Below are 22,831 nucleotides of genomic sequence, written 5' to 3' on the forward strand. Positions count from 1 at the left end.
GTCGGCTGGAGGAGTTGTCAGTGTACAGTCAATGACTGATTTTCCGGACGCCTGAATTTTTGGGTGGAAGGTCCAAGGTGGAGGGATATAGACGGTCATTCTAAATCACCGAAGCAGGTGTAATGCATGTACCGTTGCACAGACGATTATGCAAAAACGAAACTGATGCTGTCTCGTCATCCGATATGCCTCGCCATATCGGATGCGTCACACCAAGCTGTTTATACTGTTCATCTCCTTTCTGAATATGGTCCCGAGGTGTGCCTTGAAATCAAGTGACCTCCTTCACACCTTCAGAAATTCTTACTCTGTGGTCATTGTTGCAGTTAGACAGGAGCGGGGCACATGCTGTCGTGAGCCCAGTTTGGTCGTGCTACTGTGGTTTGGTACATCACGTGTGCGCTCTTTTTACCTTGACCTGGTTCAATGCATTCATTGTAACAGTACGGCGATCTAAAGAATGTTAGTTGCATCTGGAAGCAGTTTCAATAGGCCGGGTCTAAAAATTAAAAATGCTCTGAAATGTGGTCGTTATAACCGATAGATCGTTATATCTGGGATCGTTATAAGTGGGTTCAACAGTACAGAAAAGGGATGAGGCATTCTGAACTCTATCATAGGCTCTGAATTTGTAATCGTAATCATAAGCCTCTGAATTCAGCATGTTAAAGGTGCCAAAATTGGAAGTCGTGGCATCTATGTGAATATCCAAAATCAAATTTGAACTGCCTGCCACGGTCACTGTTGTGGAAACACCTGCACTTCGCCGTGGCCTTTGCAGTGGAAGGCATTGAAGAACGGTTGGTAGCACTGCGAAGGGTACCACAGGCGATCTTTGATTGCCGGTAACTTTGGTTCTACTGAGCACATTAAAGTACTTTTTGTGGTAAAGTATTTCTGAAATAGTGTGTTTTAATGTCAAATGTCTATCTCGACTTAGATAAAAAGTGGTTCAGGACCCCTTTAAAACACTTGGATGACAGTGCATGACACTGAGAGCGCTGCAGTTTAACCATTATGAGAGGTAGAAAAATTAATCAAAAATTTGAAATTTGAGTGGTGCATCTGTACTGGTTGTGTGTTCGTTTGAGATTAAATGTGTTACATGCAGTAAGTTTGCTTTGACAACTAGAAACCATCCTACACGAAACTGGAACTTTCTTTTTCACCCATGAATTTTGGCCGCACTCTTATACGAGCACCAACCTGAGACCTTCAGTATAGGGAGCTGCTCTGAATGCTAAAGAATTGCATTGGGGATTCTTGTGCTGCAGAACTGCTCTAGAGCTGTTTTCTCCTGCTTTAAAAATGACTTCAAAGCTGCTGCAATATTGCAACCGTTGCAAAATTCAAATTTACATCTCAAGGCTGCCTGGGGGACTACAAGCAATGCTGTATTAAGGGGCTCCAGATTAATTGTGACATTCTGTGGTTAACTATAACGGAAAAAAATCGAAGTACAATTTCCCCCATTAGAATGCAGCCACCATGACAGCGAATTGGGTTTACGGCACCTGCCTCTTTCATAATATTTTCATAGAAGAGAAATATTGATGATTTCAGTGTCAGATATTTGAAGTTGATTCCGGTTGTATGACCAGTTACCTGACCAGTTGAAGTTCGAAATGAATATTTGCAAGATCCTAGTGCTTGTTAGCCTTTATTCTTTTTCTGATTTACAAAATCTTGTACTTTTTACAGAGAAAACGGAGAAGTTCACTCTAACACTTAATCATCTGGATCTTGACAAGAACGACACTGTTTCCATAAGTTCCTTATCGCAGCCACACAAGCCTGTGCTGCAGCTAAATACATCATTTTCTTCGTTGGCACCTGTGGAAATGAGCTCTGTTAATGGTGCCTATGTAATAATCAAACGCAACAAATGTGCTCAGGCAAACAGGACAGTTGCTGCTGGTTCTCTGTCTGGTGTCTTAGGTGAGTGCTTTGGATTTGGGTTTTCCTCTTCTCTGCTATAATGCATGCAAATGGCTATCTGGAGCCGTTAATTATATGTTAGGTTTACTTTACCAAAACTGTTCTTCTGCATGCTGTAACTACTGTAGACTCTTGCTGATGCACTTATTATTTTCTTTTCTTGAAATGTGAGCATTTAGAAAGGAAAGCACCCTGCTGTGAAAATCTTTAATCAAAGTTGTAGGATTCAATGAGCTTGCATTGTTATTTACTGTGAGCATACCAAAAATATGCATGAACCCAGCAACCTGTCAATGTCTAATCTTGAATCAACAGTGTCTACCGAGTTTTGTGAGCTTAAAGTCACCTGACCAAAAAACTTAAAACAAGCAAAAAGAAAAAGTCATATGTGTTGTGTCTCGAACAGAAGCATGGCCCATATAGCACAACTTTTATTTAATGGACACTTTATAGTTACATTATGCAGTGGTTACATGATGAAGGCGCAAGCTGGCGGCAAGGGCTCGTGCTGCTGTCTGGCTCCAGTGGTGTCCGGAGGGGGAGAATGAGTGTCCGTGCTGCGCCCTCTGGCAGGCATCGCTGCCACCACTGTCCATGCAGTCCTTGTTGTCACGTAGTGATGGCAACACTGTATCGTGCACTACACGACACTAAGAGTGGTTTATTTTTGGCAAAAAAAAAGCTGAAGTGTGAAACAATGCTTTGTGGGTATTGAGGTGCCCTTTTATGTGCCTTGTCTCCATCTCACTCATGATAATGGCCCTCACGTGCATGATCGAGATGCTAGACATTGCTAGTGTGCTGGAGCTACTTTCCCGTGCAAACTGTGCTTCTGCCTCCCAGAATCAAGTAACTTGCACAAGCACACATCACCCATATGCACATTGACTGGCCTTCCCATGATCACCCTCGGGCACCCTCTCCTCCAAGCTCTGTATTGCCGAGCACTTGCTCACAACAGCAGAGGCTCTACAGGTCCATGACCAGTTGGATGAGAGCCCTTTGTTCTCACAAGTTCTCAAGCTTGTTGAACCACTATCCCCCACAGTGGCTGTGCATATTCAGATCAGTCTTGTGAGAGCCTTTGCCCACAAGCCTTGACTCTCGTGCTGTCTTTGGTTAATAAGCTCGTGTTTCTTGGTCTGACTCTGGAGCCTTCTCTTTGCTGACTCGGAAAACCTAGCTGTATTGTCCTTTGTGTGCTACAGAGTAGAGGAGTGTTCTGTCTGCCCTTTTCTAACGACTGCTCTCTGGGTGAGCCTCGGGCAAACCCATCTCCAAAACCCACAGAATAAACAGAAATGTAACATGGCAATCACTAGAGCTGTCTGGATGGCACTCATTATGCTAAAGAATAGTTGAGATGTCTACCTTGAGTGAGAGTTTCAATGTTTACTCAAGTGCAGGACAGTAATTTTTTTTTAGAACAATGTGCATAGGTCAGATGTCTGTCTGCTGTAATTCTAGGATGCAGTTTGACCACAAGCGCCAGATCTTAACCCTTTACTTGCCATGCCCGAGTATGCTCGTCTGGCCACCAATGCCAAACATCTAGCCGTGCCCATTATAATTTGTGAAGGCAGACATCCATAAACTGGTGTTATCATGTGCTCCAAAGTTGGTTAACCCTTTCAAGGTTTTCGCCGTGCATGTACGGCAGCGGTTTTCTGTCCCGCAAGGTCTTTGCCGTACGGGTACGGTTTCGACCCTCCATTTGAAATTTCGCACCATAATGATGATGTGCACTTACTGGGAGGTGCTGCCACCTCTTATTACTTACAAGAGAGAGAGAGAGACAACTTCATGTAGTCGCCTGCAGAACGACACCATGACTAAATGGCGCCGTGACGCGGGCCCTGACGTCTTCTCAGCGTGTGGTCTCTACTCAACTCCAGCGCGTGTTACTCCCGCAGTCGGTCGCCCTGTGGGGCAACATTCCGTCAGTTTCGCTCGGCCTTTGTCTTTCAAGAGCCGCCGAGACCTGCTGGACGGCCCAGGTTTGGCTTTCGTGGTCGTAGCATTCCGCCGCAGCCGCGAGTCGCGGAGGAATCGTTGTACTTGTCGAAGCCTCATTGGGGAACTTGGTGCAATCCCATAGGATGTGCGTCAGGGTGGCCCTCTCCCACTGGCACACGCAGCACACATCACTCACATATAATTTAGGGTATAGATGAGTCATTAATACTGGGGTGGGTAAAGAACCAGTTTGCAGTTGTCTGAACAGCACCGCCTCCGCTCGGCTCAGCCCCAGGTGCGGACTTACAAGAAGCATTTGAAATCACTACTTCTTGTAGAAATAAGCAGAAGTGATTTCTAGCTTCAGCGCGTCACGCAGACTGCGGCAACACCCCTTTTGCGGTTTCGGTTTCGCCGCGTGCTAGCAATGGAGGCCCGCGAAGCGTGATCTTTCTCTTTGTCGGCACTCTCTTGCAGGGGTTGGGGAAGTTGATTTCAATCTTGATTGGCGCTGCTCTTAGCTTGTTGACCATCGCCGCTCGCAAGGTATTCTCGCTCTCAGCGGCAACGCGGTTTCGGTTCTGCCGTGTGATCGCAACAGAGGCGCGCGAAACGTGATTTTTCTCTTTGTCGGCACTCCCTTGCAAGGGGCGGCGGAAGTTGATTTCTATCTTGATTGGCGCTGCTCTTAGCTTGTTTATCACCGCCACTCACGGGGTATTCTCGATCGCTATCTGCGGCAACGCGCATACGTGAGAGGGTGCCTCAGATCTCTGCCCAAGGCAGCCGCATGCAGAGAGTATGTCCTGTGTGTGCCAACTCAACTCGTCACTCCAAGAAAAGAACAGACACGCGCTTTAGGTGTGCAGACTGCGATAAGGCACTGTGCGTAGACCCGTGTTTCAAGGAGTACCACACTCTGAAATACTATTGACCATTTTGCAGTTCTGAGTGATGCCGACACCAAAATACTGTTCCTAATTTTTTTTTTACTATTTATTCCCGACTTTATACGTTCTGTAGATTCAAGATACGCAATAAAGTAGTTTGACCTCCTGGGAAAGTTCTTTTCAATATAATTCAACCCTCAAAGGGTTAAACTCTGGGATTGAAGTGCAAAGACAGTTGCGCTTCTTTCTGCCAAACCATTGAACTGTGCCAGAATTCTTAATTTCAAATGAAGGCATGAAATTTAGGAGACTGTGCATGTTCAGTGGCAACCACACGGCCATAGACACATCGGCTAGCGCCTAGCCCTGCAATCCAAGCCTAAGCAATCAGTTTCAACTTCGTCTTTGGAGCATGGGTTTGTTTGGTGGCATAACTGTAACTGGGCTGCAAGAAAATGAATACCATTATGTGCTTTATGTTTTGTTTGATATAATTTTTATCCATTTTAATGTATGCCGACTAGCTAAAGATTGCTTTTACTGGTGCTCATTTGATGGGGCAGTCGGGAAGGAAAGCCGTGGTGAATAAATAAGGTGCTACAGTTTGCTCAGTGTGGAGCTCACAAATTTCGTTAAACATTTTAGCACAACCTTTCGTGCTCTATTGCTAAATCTGTGTCACTTAATGGGCAAACGTCATCTGTGTGACATTCTAATTTCACACTTGCACCACATCCGGTTCCCGGGATGACAGTGTGGCATACCGACAAACGACCTGTTTCCTTTTGTGATACTCTGTGGTCACAAATATCAAATGGCAACCGCAATTGTCACTCGAATTTGCACTCTCACTACACTACTTTCTGCATTTCCATACCACACAAGGTTAGGCTTTTGCCGCCACAGAAGGCAAGCCAAGGATGTAAAGTATTGTAATTAGTCAACCGTAGTGGCGAAATAGTGGTCGTAATTACCGTATTTACTCTATTATAACACCCCCTTGATTGTAACGCTCACCCGTTTTCCATGACCAAAAAGAAAGAAAAAAAGAACGGCCTCGATTGTAACGCACACCTGTTTGCCGTGACCTAAAAAAAGAAACGTCCTTTACAACACCATGCACCTCATCCATTACAGAAGTACAACTTTCTCTCATTTGGAAAAACAAAAATTTAATCCCAATACACTAATGTTGCAATAAATAAAAAAAGTAGCAGTTTTGTCCGAAAGGCGAAGCATCGATTGCGATCGCAAATTAGTAGATAGCTATACAAAAAGTAAGGATAGTAGTTATACTGGCTGTATAAGCTTTCAAACATTTGCTTACTAACCAAATTAACAAGCATGGTGTCACACACACACAAGCAAACATGAACACATCTCATTGATGGACTTCGGAAGCTCTTCATCAAAATGTTGTAATAAGGAAGTGCAGTAGCAGGAGCAAGCGAATTTTCCTTTGTGCGGCCTCTCGCTTCAATGTCAACTAAGCGACGAGAACACAGCGCAGTGTGCCTATATGCATAGACGCTCCATCACAGTTCACTTTCAAGATGCTGCGTAGGTGGCCATGCCTACGCAGCAGCTGCTGAAGTAGAATGCCTCTCCTGCTTGCGCCAGTCCCACACGCAAGTTTCAGAAACTCCGAACGCCCGTGATGTGGCCCGATTTCCATCCATCTCTGCACACGTGATCACTTTCCTGTAAATTGTGGCATCATGATGAACTCGGCGTGTCTTCGCAGTCGGCACTTCCATGCTGATAAAGCAAACGCAGAAATCAGGAAGACAGACAGTGGAGTAACCTAAGCACACGTACAGTAAAACCTTGTTAAACCGTACCCACTTAAACAGTAGTTTCATCCATATGTAGTGAAGTCAAATCCCTTTCGTCGCTCCTTGGTTGCCGCCGCAAGAGGAGGCTTTGAGGTGCACACCCGTTATGCAGCTACAGAAGTAGCATCCGGGATTCTTCTTTCGTGGCCGCTTTCATTGTTCTTCCTGTGTGCTGTAAAGATTTGATTATTGGAATGGATTTGCTGAAAGAATACGGCACCGTAATTAACATCCCGGACCGCATGGTGACATTTTATAAGAGCCCTGGTTTAGTCCATTGCTTATCGCCGCGACGCAACTCCCTTCGTCTAGCAGAAGATGACGTCGTCATCCCACCTCAATCATGTATTCTTGTTTAGGTAGCATGGGACGCACTGTTTTATTGCGAGGGAGTTGCTGAACAAATAACCACGTTGTTGCTTACTCACGGTATCTTGGTCGCACGAGGAATCGTAAATGTCACCGACGGGTGCACGAACCTGTTAGTAACCAATTTTTGCACAGAGCAACGGTACCTTCCAAAGGGCACAGCTGTGGCTTATTTTGATGGTGTTCCGAATGTTCGCAGCTGCTGTTCACTACTCGAAGAAGCGTCTACGCGAGATCAGCTTCTGCACTTGACGTCAGCACTGCTTTGTTGCAGCACGAAGGAGAGTGGCTTTTCACGCTATTGCCCAAGTTCAATTACTGCTTTGCATCGACATCCAGCATCGGACGGATGCCTCTAGCAAAGCATCGGATAATTACAGAGGATACAGCAAGTCCAATTCACCAAAGTCCTTATCGTGTGGCTCCCAGAGAATGTGAAGCATACAACAACAAGTGACAAAAATGCTGGAAGACAACGTGATCCAACCATCAACGAGTCCCTGGGCATCTCCTGTAGTTCTAGTCAAGAAAAAAGACGGCAGTGTGCATTTCTGTGTGGTCTACCGAAAACTAAATCAGGTGACAAAGAAAGACGTGTACCCAGTTCCCCATATAGATGATTCACTCGACAGGCTTTGTCACGCGCATTACTTCTCTTCAATTGACTTCAAAAGCGGATATTGGCAAATCGAGGTAGATCCAAGAGACCATGAAAAAACTGCTTTTGTGACGCCAGACGGCCTATACGAATTTAAAGTCTTGCCTTTCAACTTGTGCTCTGCGCCTGCTACGTTCCAACGCCTCATGGATACTGTGCTTTTGGGTCTGAAGTGGAAAACCTGCTTAGTGTACCTGGATGACGCCATCGTGTTCTCCGCAATGTTTGAAGAACACCTCAAATGGCTTGAAGCGGTTCTGCAGTCCATACGGTCCGCCAGCCTCACCCTGAAGCTGGAGAAGTGCCACTTTGGCTTTACAAAACTACATTTTCTCGGTCACATTGTCAGCCACACAGGTGTTCGCCCAGATCCTGAGGAAATTGCCGCCGTAGCACAGTTTCCTGTGCCATCCAATAAAAAGGCTGTCAGGCACTTCCTGGGCCTCTGTGCCTATTACTGGCGGTTTATCGCGGACTTCGCTCGCATTGTGTCGACGTTAACTCACCTGGCGAGAGACGACGTTACTTTTGTATGGGGCGACGAAGAGCAAGGTGCATTCAACGACTTTAGGGAACGTCTCCAGACACCTCCAGCGCTTGCTCACTTTGATGAGACCGCTCCTACATTGCTCCACACTGATGCCAGCAATGTTGGCTTGGGAGCTGTTCTTGTGCAGCGGCAGGAGGGCACAGAAAGAGTACTTGCCTATGCAAGTAGAACATTCTCACGCACAGATGCTAATTACTCCACAACTGATAAAGAATGCCTCGCTGTAGTATGGGCGGTTATGAAATTTCACCCATATTTGTACGGGCGCCACTTCACAGTTATCAACGACCACCATTCACTGCGTTGGTTGACAAACATTAAAAATCCTTCAGGACGATTGGCGCGTTGGAGCCTACGGCTGCAAGAATTTGACATGATTGTCAAGTACAAATCGGGGAAACGAAATACGGATGCCGACTGCCTGTCTCGATCGCCGATAGAGTCGTCTGCTCCACCCGAAGAAGGCTCGGCATTTCTTTGTTTTCTGGACACATCCCCCATCACGCAACAACAATGGGACGACCCTGAGTTGCTTGAACTCATAAATTACTTAGAGGGCAGATCTGCGAAACCACCTAGAGTTTTCACAAGAGGGCTGTTGTCATTTTGTTTGCGGGCCAAAGTCCTCTACAAAAGAAACTTTTCGTCGACCGGATCACCCTATCTGCTCGTCATTCCTGCAGCTCTTCATACGGAAGTACTTCAAGCCTGTCACAACGAGGTGACTTCTGATCACTTAGGCTACACAAGAACATTGGCCAAAGTGCAGCAGAGGTACTACTGGCCAAGACTTGCCACCACAGTGAAACATCACATTCGCACTTGCCTCCACTACCAGAGGCGCAAGTCGCCTCCGTCGAAACCAGCCGGCCACCTCTAACCCGTCCAGGTTCCTCAAAGACCATTTGATCAAATCGGAATGGATATATTGGGCCAGCTTCCTACTTCTACTGCAGGAAATCACTTTGTTATCATCGCAACCGCCTATCTCACACGTTCTGCTGAAACAAAGGCAATCCAGAAAAGCACAGCAGCCGAGGTGGTGCCCTTTTTCATTGAGCATGTTGTGTTGCGATACGGCGCGCCAACCGTCGTAATAACAGACAGAGGAACCGTATTCACGGCTATGCTTTTAGATCACGTCTTGCTGCTAAGTGGAACGGCTCATTGGAAGTCAACCGCCTACCATCCACAAACCAACAGATTAACACAACTCCTAAACAAAACAATTGAAGACATGCTCTCCATGTACATGGATGTTGAACATAAAAATTGAGACAACATCCTACCTTGTATGACCTTTGCAAAAAACACGGCGAAATAAGAGACGGCGCGCATGACTCCGTTCACCCCTGTTCATGGGTGGGATGTACGAACGGTGTTGGATGCGATGCTTCCACATGACTTTGACGACAGTGATACGAATGCCGATGTGTTTACGCAACGCGCAGGAGAGGCTCGGCAGCTTACACGCCTGCGGATCTGCCAGTAGCAAGACTACGACGCAGGGCGCCATGATCTTCAACGTCAAATAGTAATCTATGACGTCGGCGACAGAGTGTGGGTTTGGACACTCATACAGAAACAAGGCCTCTCCGAGAAGCTGTTAAGGCGATACTTCGGACCATATAGAGTATTGCGCCGACTCAGTGGTGTCATGTACGAGGTCGTTCCCAATAGTCCCAATTGTACGTGGCACTGCATGCACCATCCTGAACTTGTGCATGTTGTCCGCATGAAGCCGTGTGTGAGCGAATAACTATGTTAGAGACCCTTACTTTTGCAAGTGACACTTCTGGTCTAGCATCGGGACGATGCTCTCTTAGGGAGGGACAAATTACGCGTGTATTCTATGCAGACGACAACGAAGATAGGTACATTAATGGACTTCATCTGTGGGTCAGTGAGATTCAGCGAGTGTCTATGGCCTGTTTGTTTTTGAACAAGTTGTCCTGCAGTTCTTGAAGAACGTCTCCCTGTCTACTGTTCGCATTGTACTGCGACAATATAGACGCGCCAGAGTAAACAAACCGTGCAGTGGAAACTGAGAGAGGGTGGCACGACAAAAAAATTCTCTATATTCCCGTATAGTGGCAGCACATTAGGAAATATGCGCACTTTTTATATATACAGACGGCGCCTTAAATATACAGCAGTGACCATTTTGGACTTGTTTGCGACGCCATATATTTACGTCATTGACCCTGAAAGGGTTAAAAGGAAACTCAATTTTTTCCACTTCTGAAAAATGCCCAGCATCCAATGGCTTAAGTCTCCTCATGGCCACTATATTCTAGGCATTATGTTGTAGCCTAGTCTCCAATATCGGGCGGCCCAATCTTGGAGGACATGATTACTGCTGTTGGGCTAGCCTGTGCTGTTTTGCTGGAGCATAGTATTTTGTTGATCTGGGCAGCTGTCTTTGCATGAATCGTGCTGCTTGACCTTGTGAAAGGCCCATATTCATTATGTCACTATACCACTGCCTTTAAAGGGCCCCTCACCTAGCCCAATGCAAGTTTTGGCTATACGCTGGAAGTTGTTAGGTGTTCTCTAGGGAGCAAAGTTTTTACGTGTCCTCTAGGGAGCATTCTGCCACAAAAATTTTTCGAATCGGCTCATTAATAGCCGAGATTGAAATATTTCAGTGCCGAAAAACCACGATTTCAGCAGGCGAGCTCCACTGCCACGCAAGACACTTTCTCCACTCGCCTCGTCTAGCCTTCACAAGCGAAATTCCTTCCCTGCGTTCTCCCATACCAGAGCTCAAGAATCGCATGACACATGTCATGGGCCCCGCCTTAATTTTTTCTTCTGCTAGCTTTTTTTGAGGCATGGCGCACTTCCGCTTCTAGCGTCGCACGGGTGCTGTTGTGATTGTCTTGTTTCGTGCAGCACACGATTTTGCATGCTGTGCACAAGGACACCTGACTAGTGGTATAAGTTAGTGCTACACGAATACTGAGGCAGACACAAGTGGATAACAAAGCATGATCCCGTGCTGGAACACGGTAGAAAATGACATAGTTTCGGTGATTGCATGCGCGACTGCACAACATGCGAACGAGCAGACGAAATGGAAGTCGATCTCTCTTGCTGTGGTGAGAAGTAAAACAAAAAAATGCAGACATTTGGTTTGTGTTTTATTATTTCTCTAAGCTTTAATTCATCTATTCAAGCAATGTATTGCGCAAATAAGAGATGTTGTCTTGAATAATTCTCGAAGTCGCGTGTCACCACAAGCGACGTCGCACTGCGGACTCGAGTATGTAGGCGCAGGGACACGAATATGTCATCCTCCATCCGGTATGGAGTGTGGCGACCACGAGGACAAAAGAAAACGGCGTTCGGTTGGAAATTTCAGATCTTTCCACGGCGCGTAGTTCTGTAATACTTTGTATATGCGATCGCTATCGCGCATTGTATGCTCTGCGCTTGTCAGTTCAATATAGCCAGACCTGGTGAGGGGCCCTTTAAGTGAAAGATCATTGTATTACAAAAAAAAAAAAAAGAGTCGAACTTCGAGCCCAGAACAGGTACCATTTCAGTGACAAGAGCGTGTGCTCTTTACGGAAACTATGGAAAAGCTAGGACCCACAGCTTGTAGCCCCATTTTGTTACTTTATCTTTGATATACTGTCGGATGCCTGACCGCCCTTTCGATTTCACCATGCGCTCATCCACGGAAAGATCGCGATGTGGCTGGAAAAGATTCGCTGACACTTCGTTCATGTGTTGCAGGAGCCACCACATGTATCGGAGCTTTCCTCTTGAACTTTGAGTGACATCGTCCAAGTCTGCAACTTGCAACATTGCGAGTAGAGCTATGAACCGGCGTCGCCGCATGATTCGTGGTGGGAGCAGACCGCTGTACAGATCTCCTACGTTCCAATACAGCTTCAGCCGAGGAACCTTCACAACGCCCATGTAAATTACGAGTCCGATAAACTTTAGCATTTCACTTGGGGTGACTTCTTCCCAAGATCCATCGGAACAAGCATGCGTTGGTTTTTCCAAAATGTGAGTCCAAGCATACTTGTTCGTGTTGTCACAAATTGTTTCGATCACATTCATCGAGAAAAACAGAAGAAAGAAGTCCAGAGCAGTCAAGAATTTCTTTGATCCGCTTCTGAGCGCCACGCCCACTTCTGCGTCCAAGTACACGCCAGGTTCCCGTCGCGGCGAAAACTCAATCCGCTTCTGCGCTGGCGGCAGCAGATCATTGCCGTAGCTTGTTGAGATCCTATCAAGTAAAGATAAAATAATGAGAACATATAGCGAGCCCGTTCACCTACTCCAGAAAGAAATGAATGTGGAACTATGCTCACCTTCGGCTACTAGATGAAGTCCGTGGCTCATCATCATCCGAATCGGAGTCCGAAATAAAATCGGAGCTGCCGAAGTCGTCTTCAGACTCTTCGCTGCTCGGTTCATCAAAAAAATCCGTTGCCGAAGCAGCGGAATCGCGCGATTGACGGCGTTCTTTTCGAGCGACCGGACGCGAGCACGACGCCATTTTCCACTGCGTCCGCCGCCGCCGCAATCGAGAAAATTCTCTCTCGCGTATCGCCACCTGCTAGAAATGAAAGAAACTATGCCGAAACCGAGAGTCTAGTTCCTGACGACCTCCTAGATGGAGCTACATGTCCAAGCGCGCGGAAATTTGAACGGGGCAGTGCGCGCAAAACCGTCGATCATATAGGATCGATGGCCTATGGGCCGGTCCCGAAAGTGTTAATGCGGTGACTCGATACCGGGAGGGATAAGCATGGTTTACGCTAGAAATTAGCTGCAGCATGCTAGCCGTGTCGGCGATGTTGCCACTGCAGCAACGGTTCCCAGAGATTGAGCTAACCACAACATGTAAGGTAGGGGACGGGGCGCGGGAAGGCACCTTAATGCCCACAGCATGCAACAAACATCAAAAAGCATAATAAAATGCTCGTTCATTTCGCAGTTAAATGCCTTTTTTGTTTGGCTCACAACCAAGGAAAGTCTTCTCCCTCCCTCTTTGTAACTTCCCAATTTTGTCGGTCTACCTAGGATAATTGCTGGCCTAGATACGAGTAAATATGATAGTGTCCACTGCAGGTGTTTTTGTTCCTGACCCTTTGTGGCACACTCGGAAACATTTACCAGTTATGAAGTGTTTGGCATATGTTATTGCAGTCTGCGTATAATAGAACAAATAAGATGAAAAATGGTACTTTTGCCACTTCCTTTTCTTTGCTTCCTTCCTTCCTCTCTTATTTTTATCCCCTCACTACCTTCCTCCCCTCTTGAAAAAACTTATTCAAGCAGTTTGCCTGGAAATCTGTTCAGTCTAATTTGTTAAAACTGTGATCTCTAGTTCCTCATTTCTTAACCTGCAGGTTCAAGCTTTGCTCCAAAGTTGGTTCCAGGTGTTAGCTACTCCTTCAAGTCTCCAATGTTCCCTAACCAATATCCCCTGAATAGCACCCGCTCGTGGACTTTTAATGGAACAGGCATTGGTGGATTTCACTTGACCTTCTCATCTATGGACATTGCTCAGGTATGTTATGCTTAAATGTTTTCTTTTTTCTTTTCCTTTTACTCTCTAACTTAACTATAACTTTCAGAGAGTCTGCTATATATTGTTTAAACAAATGCTTTTGAGTAAGGCTGTTTTGGGACAATCGTGCAAAGCATTATGCAAACTTTGGGGTTATCTGGAACTCCTCAGGTAATATATAAGCATTCACAAAACTACTAAAATTTATATGTGTCAAAGTCAATTTTATGCAACTGGAAGGTCACATGATTATAAAACTTCATTGTGCAAGTTTCATGTTGATAAGAGCATTGCTGTAACAGGTTAACACATTCTTAAGTTGAATGTTAGAAGCATTATGTCATTTATCTTGCAGCTACCACTGTTTTCAGAACACTGATAAAAATTACTCTCCGGTTAGAAGCGCTTCTTCATATTGGCAGTTATATAGGTCTCCCATTAGTAGACATTATTTGAAACCACAATAGCTACACTGCCACTTATAAAATGAGAGCAAGCCAGTATTAATTTGGTAAAGAGGTAGCACGGTTGAGCTGCAAGTGCAAGGAACGCATTGGTGAAAACCTCCAGAGAAGGTGACTATCCAGAACCAAATATTGTTATCAAACTGTATCTACATGATCATTGTAGGTACCACATTAATTAAGTGCTTGGCCTCGTCCTGTTTGTGCCCCTCGATCCTGCTTTGCACTACACCACTTGACATTATGGAAAACCAATTAGCCAAGCCACTGCCCTTCTAAGCACCATATTAAATTACATTGAAAGGACGTAGATTGAGCAGAGACGGTTGCTAGACAGTTTAGCAAATAATCTTTTTATTGCAAATCAGTTTAGCAATTCATGCTTTTGTGGTCCATTCGTAACAGCTTGCAAGAAAGTGCAATTTTTGAAGCTAATAATCACTTATTGGGTCTTGTGCCAGCAAACCATAAGCTCCAGTAAGTGATTATTAGTTGTACGCTCCATATGTAGGAAGCAATAAAATGCAGTTTTCGTTGGAGAGTTTTAGGTTAGGGGACGCAAGTGACTTGCGCAGACACTGACGTAGCGGTCTGTACATGCGCAGTACCATGCGCAGTACCATGGCCCCTAGTTCTATCGTATGCAAGCCGTTTGCGTCCCCTAATCTTAAACGCTCTACTAAATATCTGGATGAGAAATTTGTGCATAGGTGTCCATTGTTTGTTCTGATCACAGCTATCACCGCTAATCCTATTGTGATAAGCATCTTCGTCTGTTTCACAGCACGTGGTGCCGTCACAAGCGTAGCGCACGCTTAAATAGGTGATAACTGAAACGTGCTGCCGTTCCCTGCTGCAAACTGTGATCGTACACATTTTCCAGCTGTTAGATCCCACGTGAACAAGAAAAGGCACGAGGTGTGCGTGATCTAGAACAGTGGGCCGCTTCGATTTTCCACTTCTGCCTACCCATGGGCTGCCAGAGCCAGACCTAGTGCCTTCATTCTTCTCGGGTTGCTCCACCCACCGCGCCACACTCTTTCACCAGGCGTTCATTTTACTCGGGCTGGGAGGTTCTGGCTACCCGTGGGCTACCAGAACCAGCCAGGAAGATTTTGGTCAGGCTGCTCTATGGAAGTTCTCTGGCTAGCAGACGACTAAAAGAGGCGATGGGCACTCACCGCCATCTTTGCGAGGACTTGATGGATTGCAATGGGGCGCTCGAGGACTTTACCTCGCTCAGCCAACTAACTACCATCATCTTCGGATTTCTTTACTTCTATATTATCTTCTTAGGTTCTAACGCACCGTTCCGCATTGCAAGACGGTGCGATGCAAACGGCCGTAAGGCATATGAAGCGCGCGCAAGTGTGTGTGTGTGTGTGTGTGTGTGTGTGTGTGTCTGTGTGTCACAGGTGGCAAGCATTTTCATGCGCCAGCTGCATCCCCAGCTTCTTACGGTCAGAAGCGGAGCACCACCAGCTGAAACAAACTCTGAAATCAGGCCTTTTTCTCATCTTTCAAGTAATGACACAGTGCAAACTCATCAATGTCGCCAGTGGGCGAAGTGATTGCTGTGAGCAGGCATCTTCGAGTGATCATTTTCCGGGATACAATCACTATGCGTGATTTCGCGCCTTGGCATCGGACGCATCGGAGGCCGTTGTTGCGATGTGCAAAGTGAAGTTTGGACAGCATGCGTTCTGTGCCAAGTCGCTCGAAATCTAGCGAAATTGATCGTATCCCTGAATGCAACTATATATCGTCAAGCTGACAATGCATAAATGGGCCGACTATGCCGAGTGCACGCCAACCTCGCCAGGCGCTGTCAAGCTGATAGCATGTTTACATTTATCCTGCGGGCAGCTGCCCCAGCATTCGATTTTGCAGACCTCGGGCCGATTTGGGTTGTCTTGAGGTCCCAGCATACGTGACTTCCTCTCAGGACCGGAACTAGCTGGCTGCCATTTGGCTACCAGCAGGCTGGCAGTACTCCGGAAATCGAAGAGGCCAAGTATATACACGCCCGTCTCATATCAAAATTACGGCGCACACAGTTGCTTATTCCGGTACCAGCAAATCTCCGCCCGGGTCATTGCATGCCGCATTCATCGCTATCGCCACCAAACCTATTGCGATAACTATCTTCACCTATCTCTTAAATGATATTGCGCGACATAAAAAACGACACGGACGTGAGAGAAGACGACTCACCAAGCGCAAACTTTCAACTAAGTTTATTGTGCCACTGACGCAGTGGCACAATAAACTTAGTTGAAAGTTTGCGCTTGGTGTGTCGTCTTCTCTCACGTCCATGTCGTTTTTTATGACGCAGTGGCACAATAAACTTAGTTGAAAGTTTGCGCTTGGTGTGTCGTCTTCTCTCACGTCCGTGTCGTTTTTTATGTAGCGCAATATCATTTAAGCAATGGATTACCAACTTGCCCGGCATGCTGCTCTCATTCACCTATCTGTTTTACAGTGCATGGTGTGTAGTGCCATTGGTAGCATACTGCAGGCTTCTAGTAGACGATAATCTAAACTCGCCGACATTCCCTGCTGCAGGTGGCGCGATGTGGGCATCATGTTTCGCTTCGACGACATCTGGCGTCGCCGACCAGTTCAATTTTGTTTCGGTTTCCTGTCGCCCTCTTAAAACGTCAAGCAATAGGAAAACAACAAAACACATCTCGGGCCGGTGGAACACCACCAGCTTGACGTGTATTGGTGTTTCGTGCCACAATGATCCATGCAACGCTTCGCATTACGTAGATGTCAACAATAGTTCAGTCTGTCAGATTTTCTGGTTGCTTCCAATCGTACGTTTTCTCAGTTAGTACATTTTTCTCGCGTGTTTTTTTTTTTTTTTTACGCATGGACGAGATTCTACTGTAGTTATTTTGAATACCCATAGTTAGTCTGTAATATTAAATTCATATTAGAAACTTCAAATATTCACCCATTCCTTTTTCTTTTTTTCAAGTATGACTTTTGCCCTGAAACGGATATTTGAAGTTTTGCATAATTAAACTTGGCTATAAGTGAAGTAATTCCACTTCGGGAAATTGTCTGGGTCACTCAAGATGACTGCAAACAATGTGCCATTGGTCTCATGTTCTCAGGCGTACCACTCTAGTTAAGTGAAACACAGGAGAAAGAGCCTACTACTTCATAAATTGGCAATGCCACTTACTAGTAACCAAGCACCGCGAAGTGATGTGCGGTCCCTCTTAAGTTGTCACCAGCTGAGCTTTGCAAGGGAAATTTCCTCAAAACCCCAATCATGCTGCAGAAGCAATAGCAGTCACAGAAAGTACAGTACAAACTGCAACACATGTTTCATTTCATTCCATTTCATTGCTAGCCGAACATGCACAGATTATTGGGATATTTTGTTTGTAAACACACACACACACACACAATGGACAGTTAAAAGCCACCACGAGTGGCACAACACCTGTAGAAAAGTACATCCATTTATCGCAATGTATACGCAATGCCTCATGACCTCGAGCGTACCGGAATCTTGGAAGAACGCTAACATAATCCTAATCCATAAGAAATGGGATGCCAAAGACTTGAAAAATTATAGACCGATCAGCTTATTGTCCGTTGCCTACAAACTATTTACTAAGGTAATCGCAAATAGAATCAGGAACACCTTAGACTTCTGTCAAGCAAAGGACCAGGCAGGATTCCCTAAAGGCTACTCAACCATAGACCATATTCACACAATCAATCAGGTGATAGAGAAATGTGCGGAATATAACCAACCCTTATATATAGCTTTCATTGATTACGAGAAAGCGTTTGATTCTGTCGAAACCTCAGCAGTCATGGAGGCATTGCGGAATCAGGGTGTAGACGAGCCGTATGTAAAAATACTGAAAGATATCTATAGCGGCTCCACAGCCACCGTGGTCCTCCATAAAGAAAGCAGCAAAATCCCAATAAAGAAGGACGTCAGGCAGGGAGATACGATCTCTCCAATGCTATTCACAGCCTGTTTACAGGAGGTATTCAGAGACCTGGATTGGGAAGAATTGGGGATAAGAGTTAATGGAGAATACCTTAGTAACTTGTGATTCGCTGATGATATTGCCTTGCTTAGTAACTCAGGAGACCAATTGCAATGCATGCTCACTGACCTGGACAGGCAAAGCAGAAGAGTGGGTCTAAAAATTAATCTGCAGAAAACTAAAGTAATGTTTAGCAGTCTCGGAAGAGAACAGCAATTTACAATAGGTAGCGAGGCACTGGAAGTGGTAAGGGAATACATCTACTTAGGGCAGGTAGTGACGGCGGATCCGTATCATGAGACGGAAATAATCAGAAGGATAAGAATGGGCTGGGGTGCGTTTGGCAGGCATTCTCAGATCATGAACAGCAGGTTGCCATTATCCCTCAAAAGAAAAGTGTATAATACCTGTGTCTTACCAGTACTCACCTACGGGGCAGAAACCTGGAGGCTTACGAAAAGGGTTCTACTCAAATTGAGGACGACGCAACGAGCTGTGGAAAGAAGAATGATAGGTGTAACGTTAAGGGATAAGAAAAGAGCAGATTGAATGAGGGAACAAACGCGAGGTAATGACATCTTAGTTGAAATCAAGAAAAAGAAATGGGCATGGGCAGGACACGTAATGAGGAGGGAAGATAACCGATGGTCATTAAGGGTTACGGACTGGATTCCAAGGGAAATGAAGCGTAGCAGGGGGTGGCAGAAAGTTAGGTGGGCGGATGAGATTAAGAAGTTTGCAGGGACGGCATGGCCACAATTAGTACATGATTGGGGTTGTTGGAGAAGTATGGGAGAGGCCTTTGCCCTGCAGTGGGCGTAACCAGGCTGATGATGATGATCCATTTGTCACCATGCTTGTTCTTTAAAGTGTAATATGAACGGCCGTACTACAGTTGTGCAGCAATAAATATACTGTAGCGAAGGCATAGGTGAATACTTACACCACCAGCGATTTCATTTCACTTTTGAATCTCATATAATCATTGCGATGTCCAATGATGGATCTCAAGCCTATAAATTTGGTGCGAATGTAAATTTAAGTACGCCGGTGTATTGGCTTTCAGGAATACCATAATACAAAGCCACTAGAAACTTTTTTTTCATTAAACAGAAAGTGCTGATACACAAGTCTAACATTCATGTGCAGTCATATTTTCACATGGATCATGCCATTTTGTTGCTTTGTTTAGCTTGATTGTAATGCAGTAAAACGAGTTCTTGGGCGAGTTGGTTACTTATTGCACGCATAACAACAGCGTCGGGAAACACCCACAAAAGAAAGGAACACTGACAGATGATTGTACGTGTCTGTCAGTGTTCCTTTCTTTTGTGGGTGTTTTTTGATGCTTCTTTTGCCTGTAATAATTGATTGTAATAGTGTCCATTTTTCAGTCAGCAAGTTGAAGTATCCTACAGTACAGTGCATGTGGAACGTAGGCAACATACCTTTTTTTTTTCCTCTTCAGATTGGATTATGATCTGCTTGTTTATTCAGGTACATTCGCAGGGAACCCACCTAGTGCTAGAAAAATGTATACAAGGCTATGAGCACATGGGTGGAGCAGCTTGTGAAAATAGCTTGCGAGGATTGCTGTTCCTCCTTTGTGTCCTATCTTGAAGTGCTGTTCTTTCTGTGACTTAAAATAGCACTCGGACAATAACATTTTCTGCATTCCGTTTCCTTTTTCACATCCCTCTTACCAATGTTGAGAAATTTTGCAGCATCCACATAGGCTTAAAGTATTTAAGAACGATGGACACTTAAAGGTCTAAATTAATTGGACTAATTGTGCGATATACTACGGTAGAATATTCAACTTGCTTGAACAAATTATGAAGAAAAATAATGGAAGCCAGTAGTGAGTTGCACTGTGCCTTAACACACAAAAAAGTAAATGAACTTGACAGAATTTTTTTGCTACCACTTTATTTAGGTGCTTAAGAATTTGTTGAAAGTTTAAATTAAATTCTGTTTTTGTTTTTTTCCAATAAAGGGGCACTAGAGGCAAATATTAAGTCAAGCTAAAATGATAGATGTGTGCTTGAGAACATCTAAGGCGTCAATATTGTTGCCCGAACAAAGGATTAAGACTGGACACAATTTACAAAGTATATTTACAAGGCGTAGCTGCAGCGCTGGCCAGTTCAGCTGACAGCTCAAGAGCCAAAGAGCGTTCGTCGTCTTCATCAGGGTGCCCGCATGCATCGGCCACAAGAAACACGCGGTATGCATGTATCATTATTCCCGGTGGCGGAAGCACCGTCCCGGTGCGTCTAAATATCGGTGATAACAGGAGAGTAATATAATATGGTTTGAGGCGTGCGACATGCACAACATCAGTAGAATTCGGGGCAGATGTGGCACTGATACTGACAGGGGCGATTTTGTACGTAACTGGAGTCATTGCACGCAGCACTCGATATGGGCCATTGTGTCGAGACAATATTATCGCGAACACAGCTTTAGTATTCGAGAAATTAAGCTTAATGCAGGACATGATTAGACTCCTCCAGGTCATTCAAGTACTACCTCGATGACGAAGGCACTCCTCATTATAATTCTGTCACTGGTACTCAACCACTCGTAATAGAAAGATCATAGTATTGCATCATAAGACAAAATGAAGTGCTGCTTCTCCATTTCTTCTTGATTTTTAGAAAAAGAACTCATTGACATTACCCTTGGCAACGACATGGCCTGTTGGAAGGTTTTGTTTTCTCCACTCTGGAGCTGCCTGCGCTCTAGCGTTTCAGAAGTTTCGTTATTGCGTAGTACTGTATTGGTTTTTCTTGCTGGCGAAACTTGCACTAACTGCAAATTGCATCCAATGCCACGTCCATGTGATGTTGTGGGATTCCCTAACGGTCCATGCCACTTGACCAAAAACAGCTGCAGAGGTGAATGCAACGCTCTGTTTTGGCTCAGCTTCTCCATGGCTGCACATTAGAGTTTTGCGTAGAAAACCGTAGCGCCGTGTGTCGGGCGCTTTTTATTCCCGACAGCAGTAAAGGATGGTGATGGAGTATGCATCACCACTCCCCTGCTAAGGGGCGTACGATTTTAATTTCACTAAAGGTATGCGTACCCTCCAGATGCAATTTTCTCGTAAACAAAGTTTTTTCCTGGCACAAAACAAGTGCTGCGAGTTTTCTAGAATGGTATTTTAACAGCCCACCACGTTGACTTAGTACAGTCGACTCCCGTTAATACGAAGTTCACGGGGACTGCAAAAAACTTAGAATAAAACGAACTTCCAATTAAGCACAAAACACAAAAAACAGCACTTTATTTGTGGCGAAATCGAGTATTTTCTCTAAGAAAAATAGTCGGTCATCTTGCTTTGCTTCTTCTTGCCGAATCGCGCTGCTGAAAGCAAGTTCTGCAGGCTGTAGATGTGGCGGAATGCTTCTTCCGCGTTATCTTCAGCGGCAAAGAAGCGCTCCGCAAGAGCAAGGCCCGCAGCTACATCGGCAGCCTTAGGTTGCGGCTCGCCTTCAACGTCATCGTCGCTTTCCTGGGTAGCTTCCTGGGGCCGAATAATCTCTACAATTTCGCTATCCGTCAGCGCACCGCACGTTTTCACCGCCTTGTCTACGGCGACGTAATCTTCAAAATTGACGTCCTCGAGAGCATCACCAAAATCAGTGCCGTCAAGCTTGCTTGTTGACGCTTCCTCTGCTGAAATTTCAGAGGCATCCTCCGAAGAAGCTGCCACAAAACCGCAAGCCCTGAAGCAGTTTGCGATTGTTTCTTGCTTCACACGATCCCATGCTCGCGCCAACATGTGGATGGCACTAAGCAGGCTCACCTCGTACTTTGTGGAGCTATCCATACACAAAATCATGCGCTCGAGGAGGTGCTGCCTGTACAGGACTTTAACATTCTTGATGATGCCTTGGTCCATTGGCTGCAAAACAGCCGTTGTGTTTGCAGGCAAAAATGCGAGGCGTATTGCACTCAAGGCTGGCACATTCACGTGAGCACTGCAGTGATCGACAAGGAACAACACCTTGCGGTTCGAAGCAGCAAACTTGCGGTCCAATTTGCTTATCCAGCTCTTGAAGATTTTGGCCATCATCCACGCTTTTTTGTTTGCCTCATAGTCCACAGGCAGCATCTTCACGCCTTTAAAACATCTCGGCTTCGCGGCTTTTCCGATCACAAGTAAGCGACATCGTTCCGTGCCAGTCATGTTTGCCGCGATCAGCACCGACACTCTCTCCTTGCTGCGTTTGCCCCCAGCACAGTAGTCGACCTTGAATGTCAGGGTCTTCTCTGGTAGAAGCCGATAGAAGAGTGCAGTCTCATCTGCATTGAAGATGTCTTCCGGTCTGTATTTGGCGAGATATTCACGCAGCTTTCCGTCCTTCCACGTGGCGCATGTTTCCTGATTAACGGACGCCTTTTCACCACACACGCTCTTGAAAACCAGGTCATGGTGATCTTTAAAGCGCATCAGCCACCCATCTGACGAAACGAAGTCATCGATCCCCAACATTGCTGCAAGCGTTCGGACTTTCATTGCAACGATGTCTCCGCTGAGAGGAAGTTTGTTGCTTCTGGCCTCCCTAATCCAAACCAGCAGAGCCTTCTCCAACTCTGGGTAAGCGCCCGTG

General features: G+C 45.6%; 1 protein-coding gene across 1 annotated transcript in view; it reads left to right on the forward strand.

Annotated features, from left to right (window-relative positions):
* LOC135916575 (cubilin-like) overlaps positions 1-22,831 on the forward strand; it is a 259,475-nt gene that overhangs the window by 192,745 nt on the left and 43,899 nt on the right. Inside the window, exons 13-14 of the mRNA XM_065450011.1 lie at positions 1,702-1,938; positions 13,569-13,729. Coding sequence (XP_065306083.1) covers positions 1,702-1,938; positions 13,569-13,729 — 398 coding nt within the window. The remainder of the gene's footprint in view (positions 1-1,701; positions 1,939-13,568; positions 13,730-22,831) is intronic.

The sequence above is a fragment of the Dermacentor albipictus genome, chromosome 1, assembly GCF_038994185.2.
Source record: "Dermacentor albipictus isolate Rhodes 1998 colony chromosome 1, USDA_Dalb.pri_finalv2, whole genome shotgun sequence".
Taxonomy (NCBI): domain Eukaryota; kingdom Metazoa; phylum Arthropoda; class Arachnida; order Ixodida; family Ixodidae; genus Dermacentor; species Dermacentor albipictus.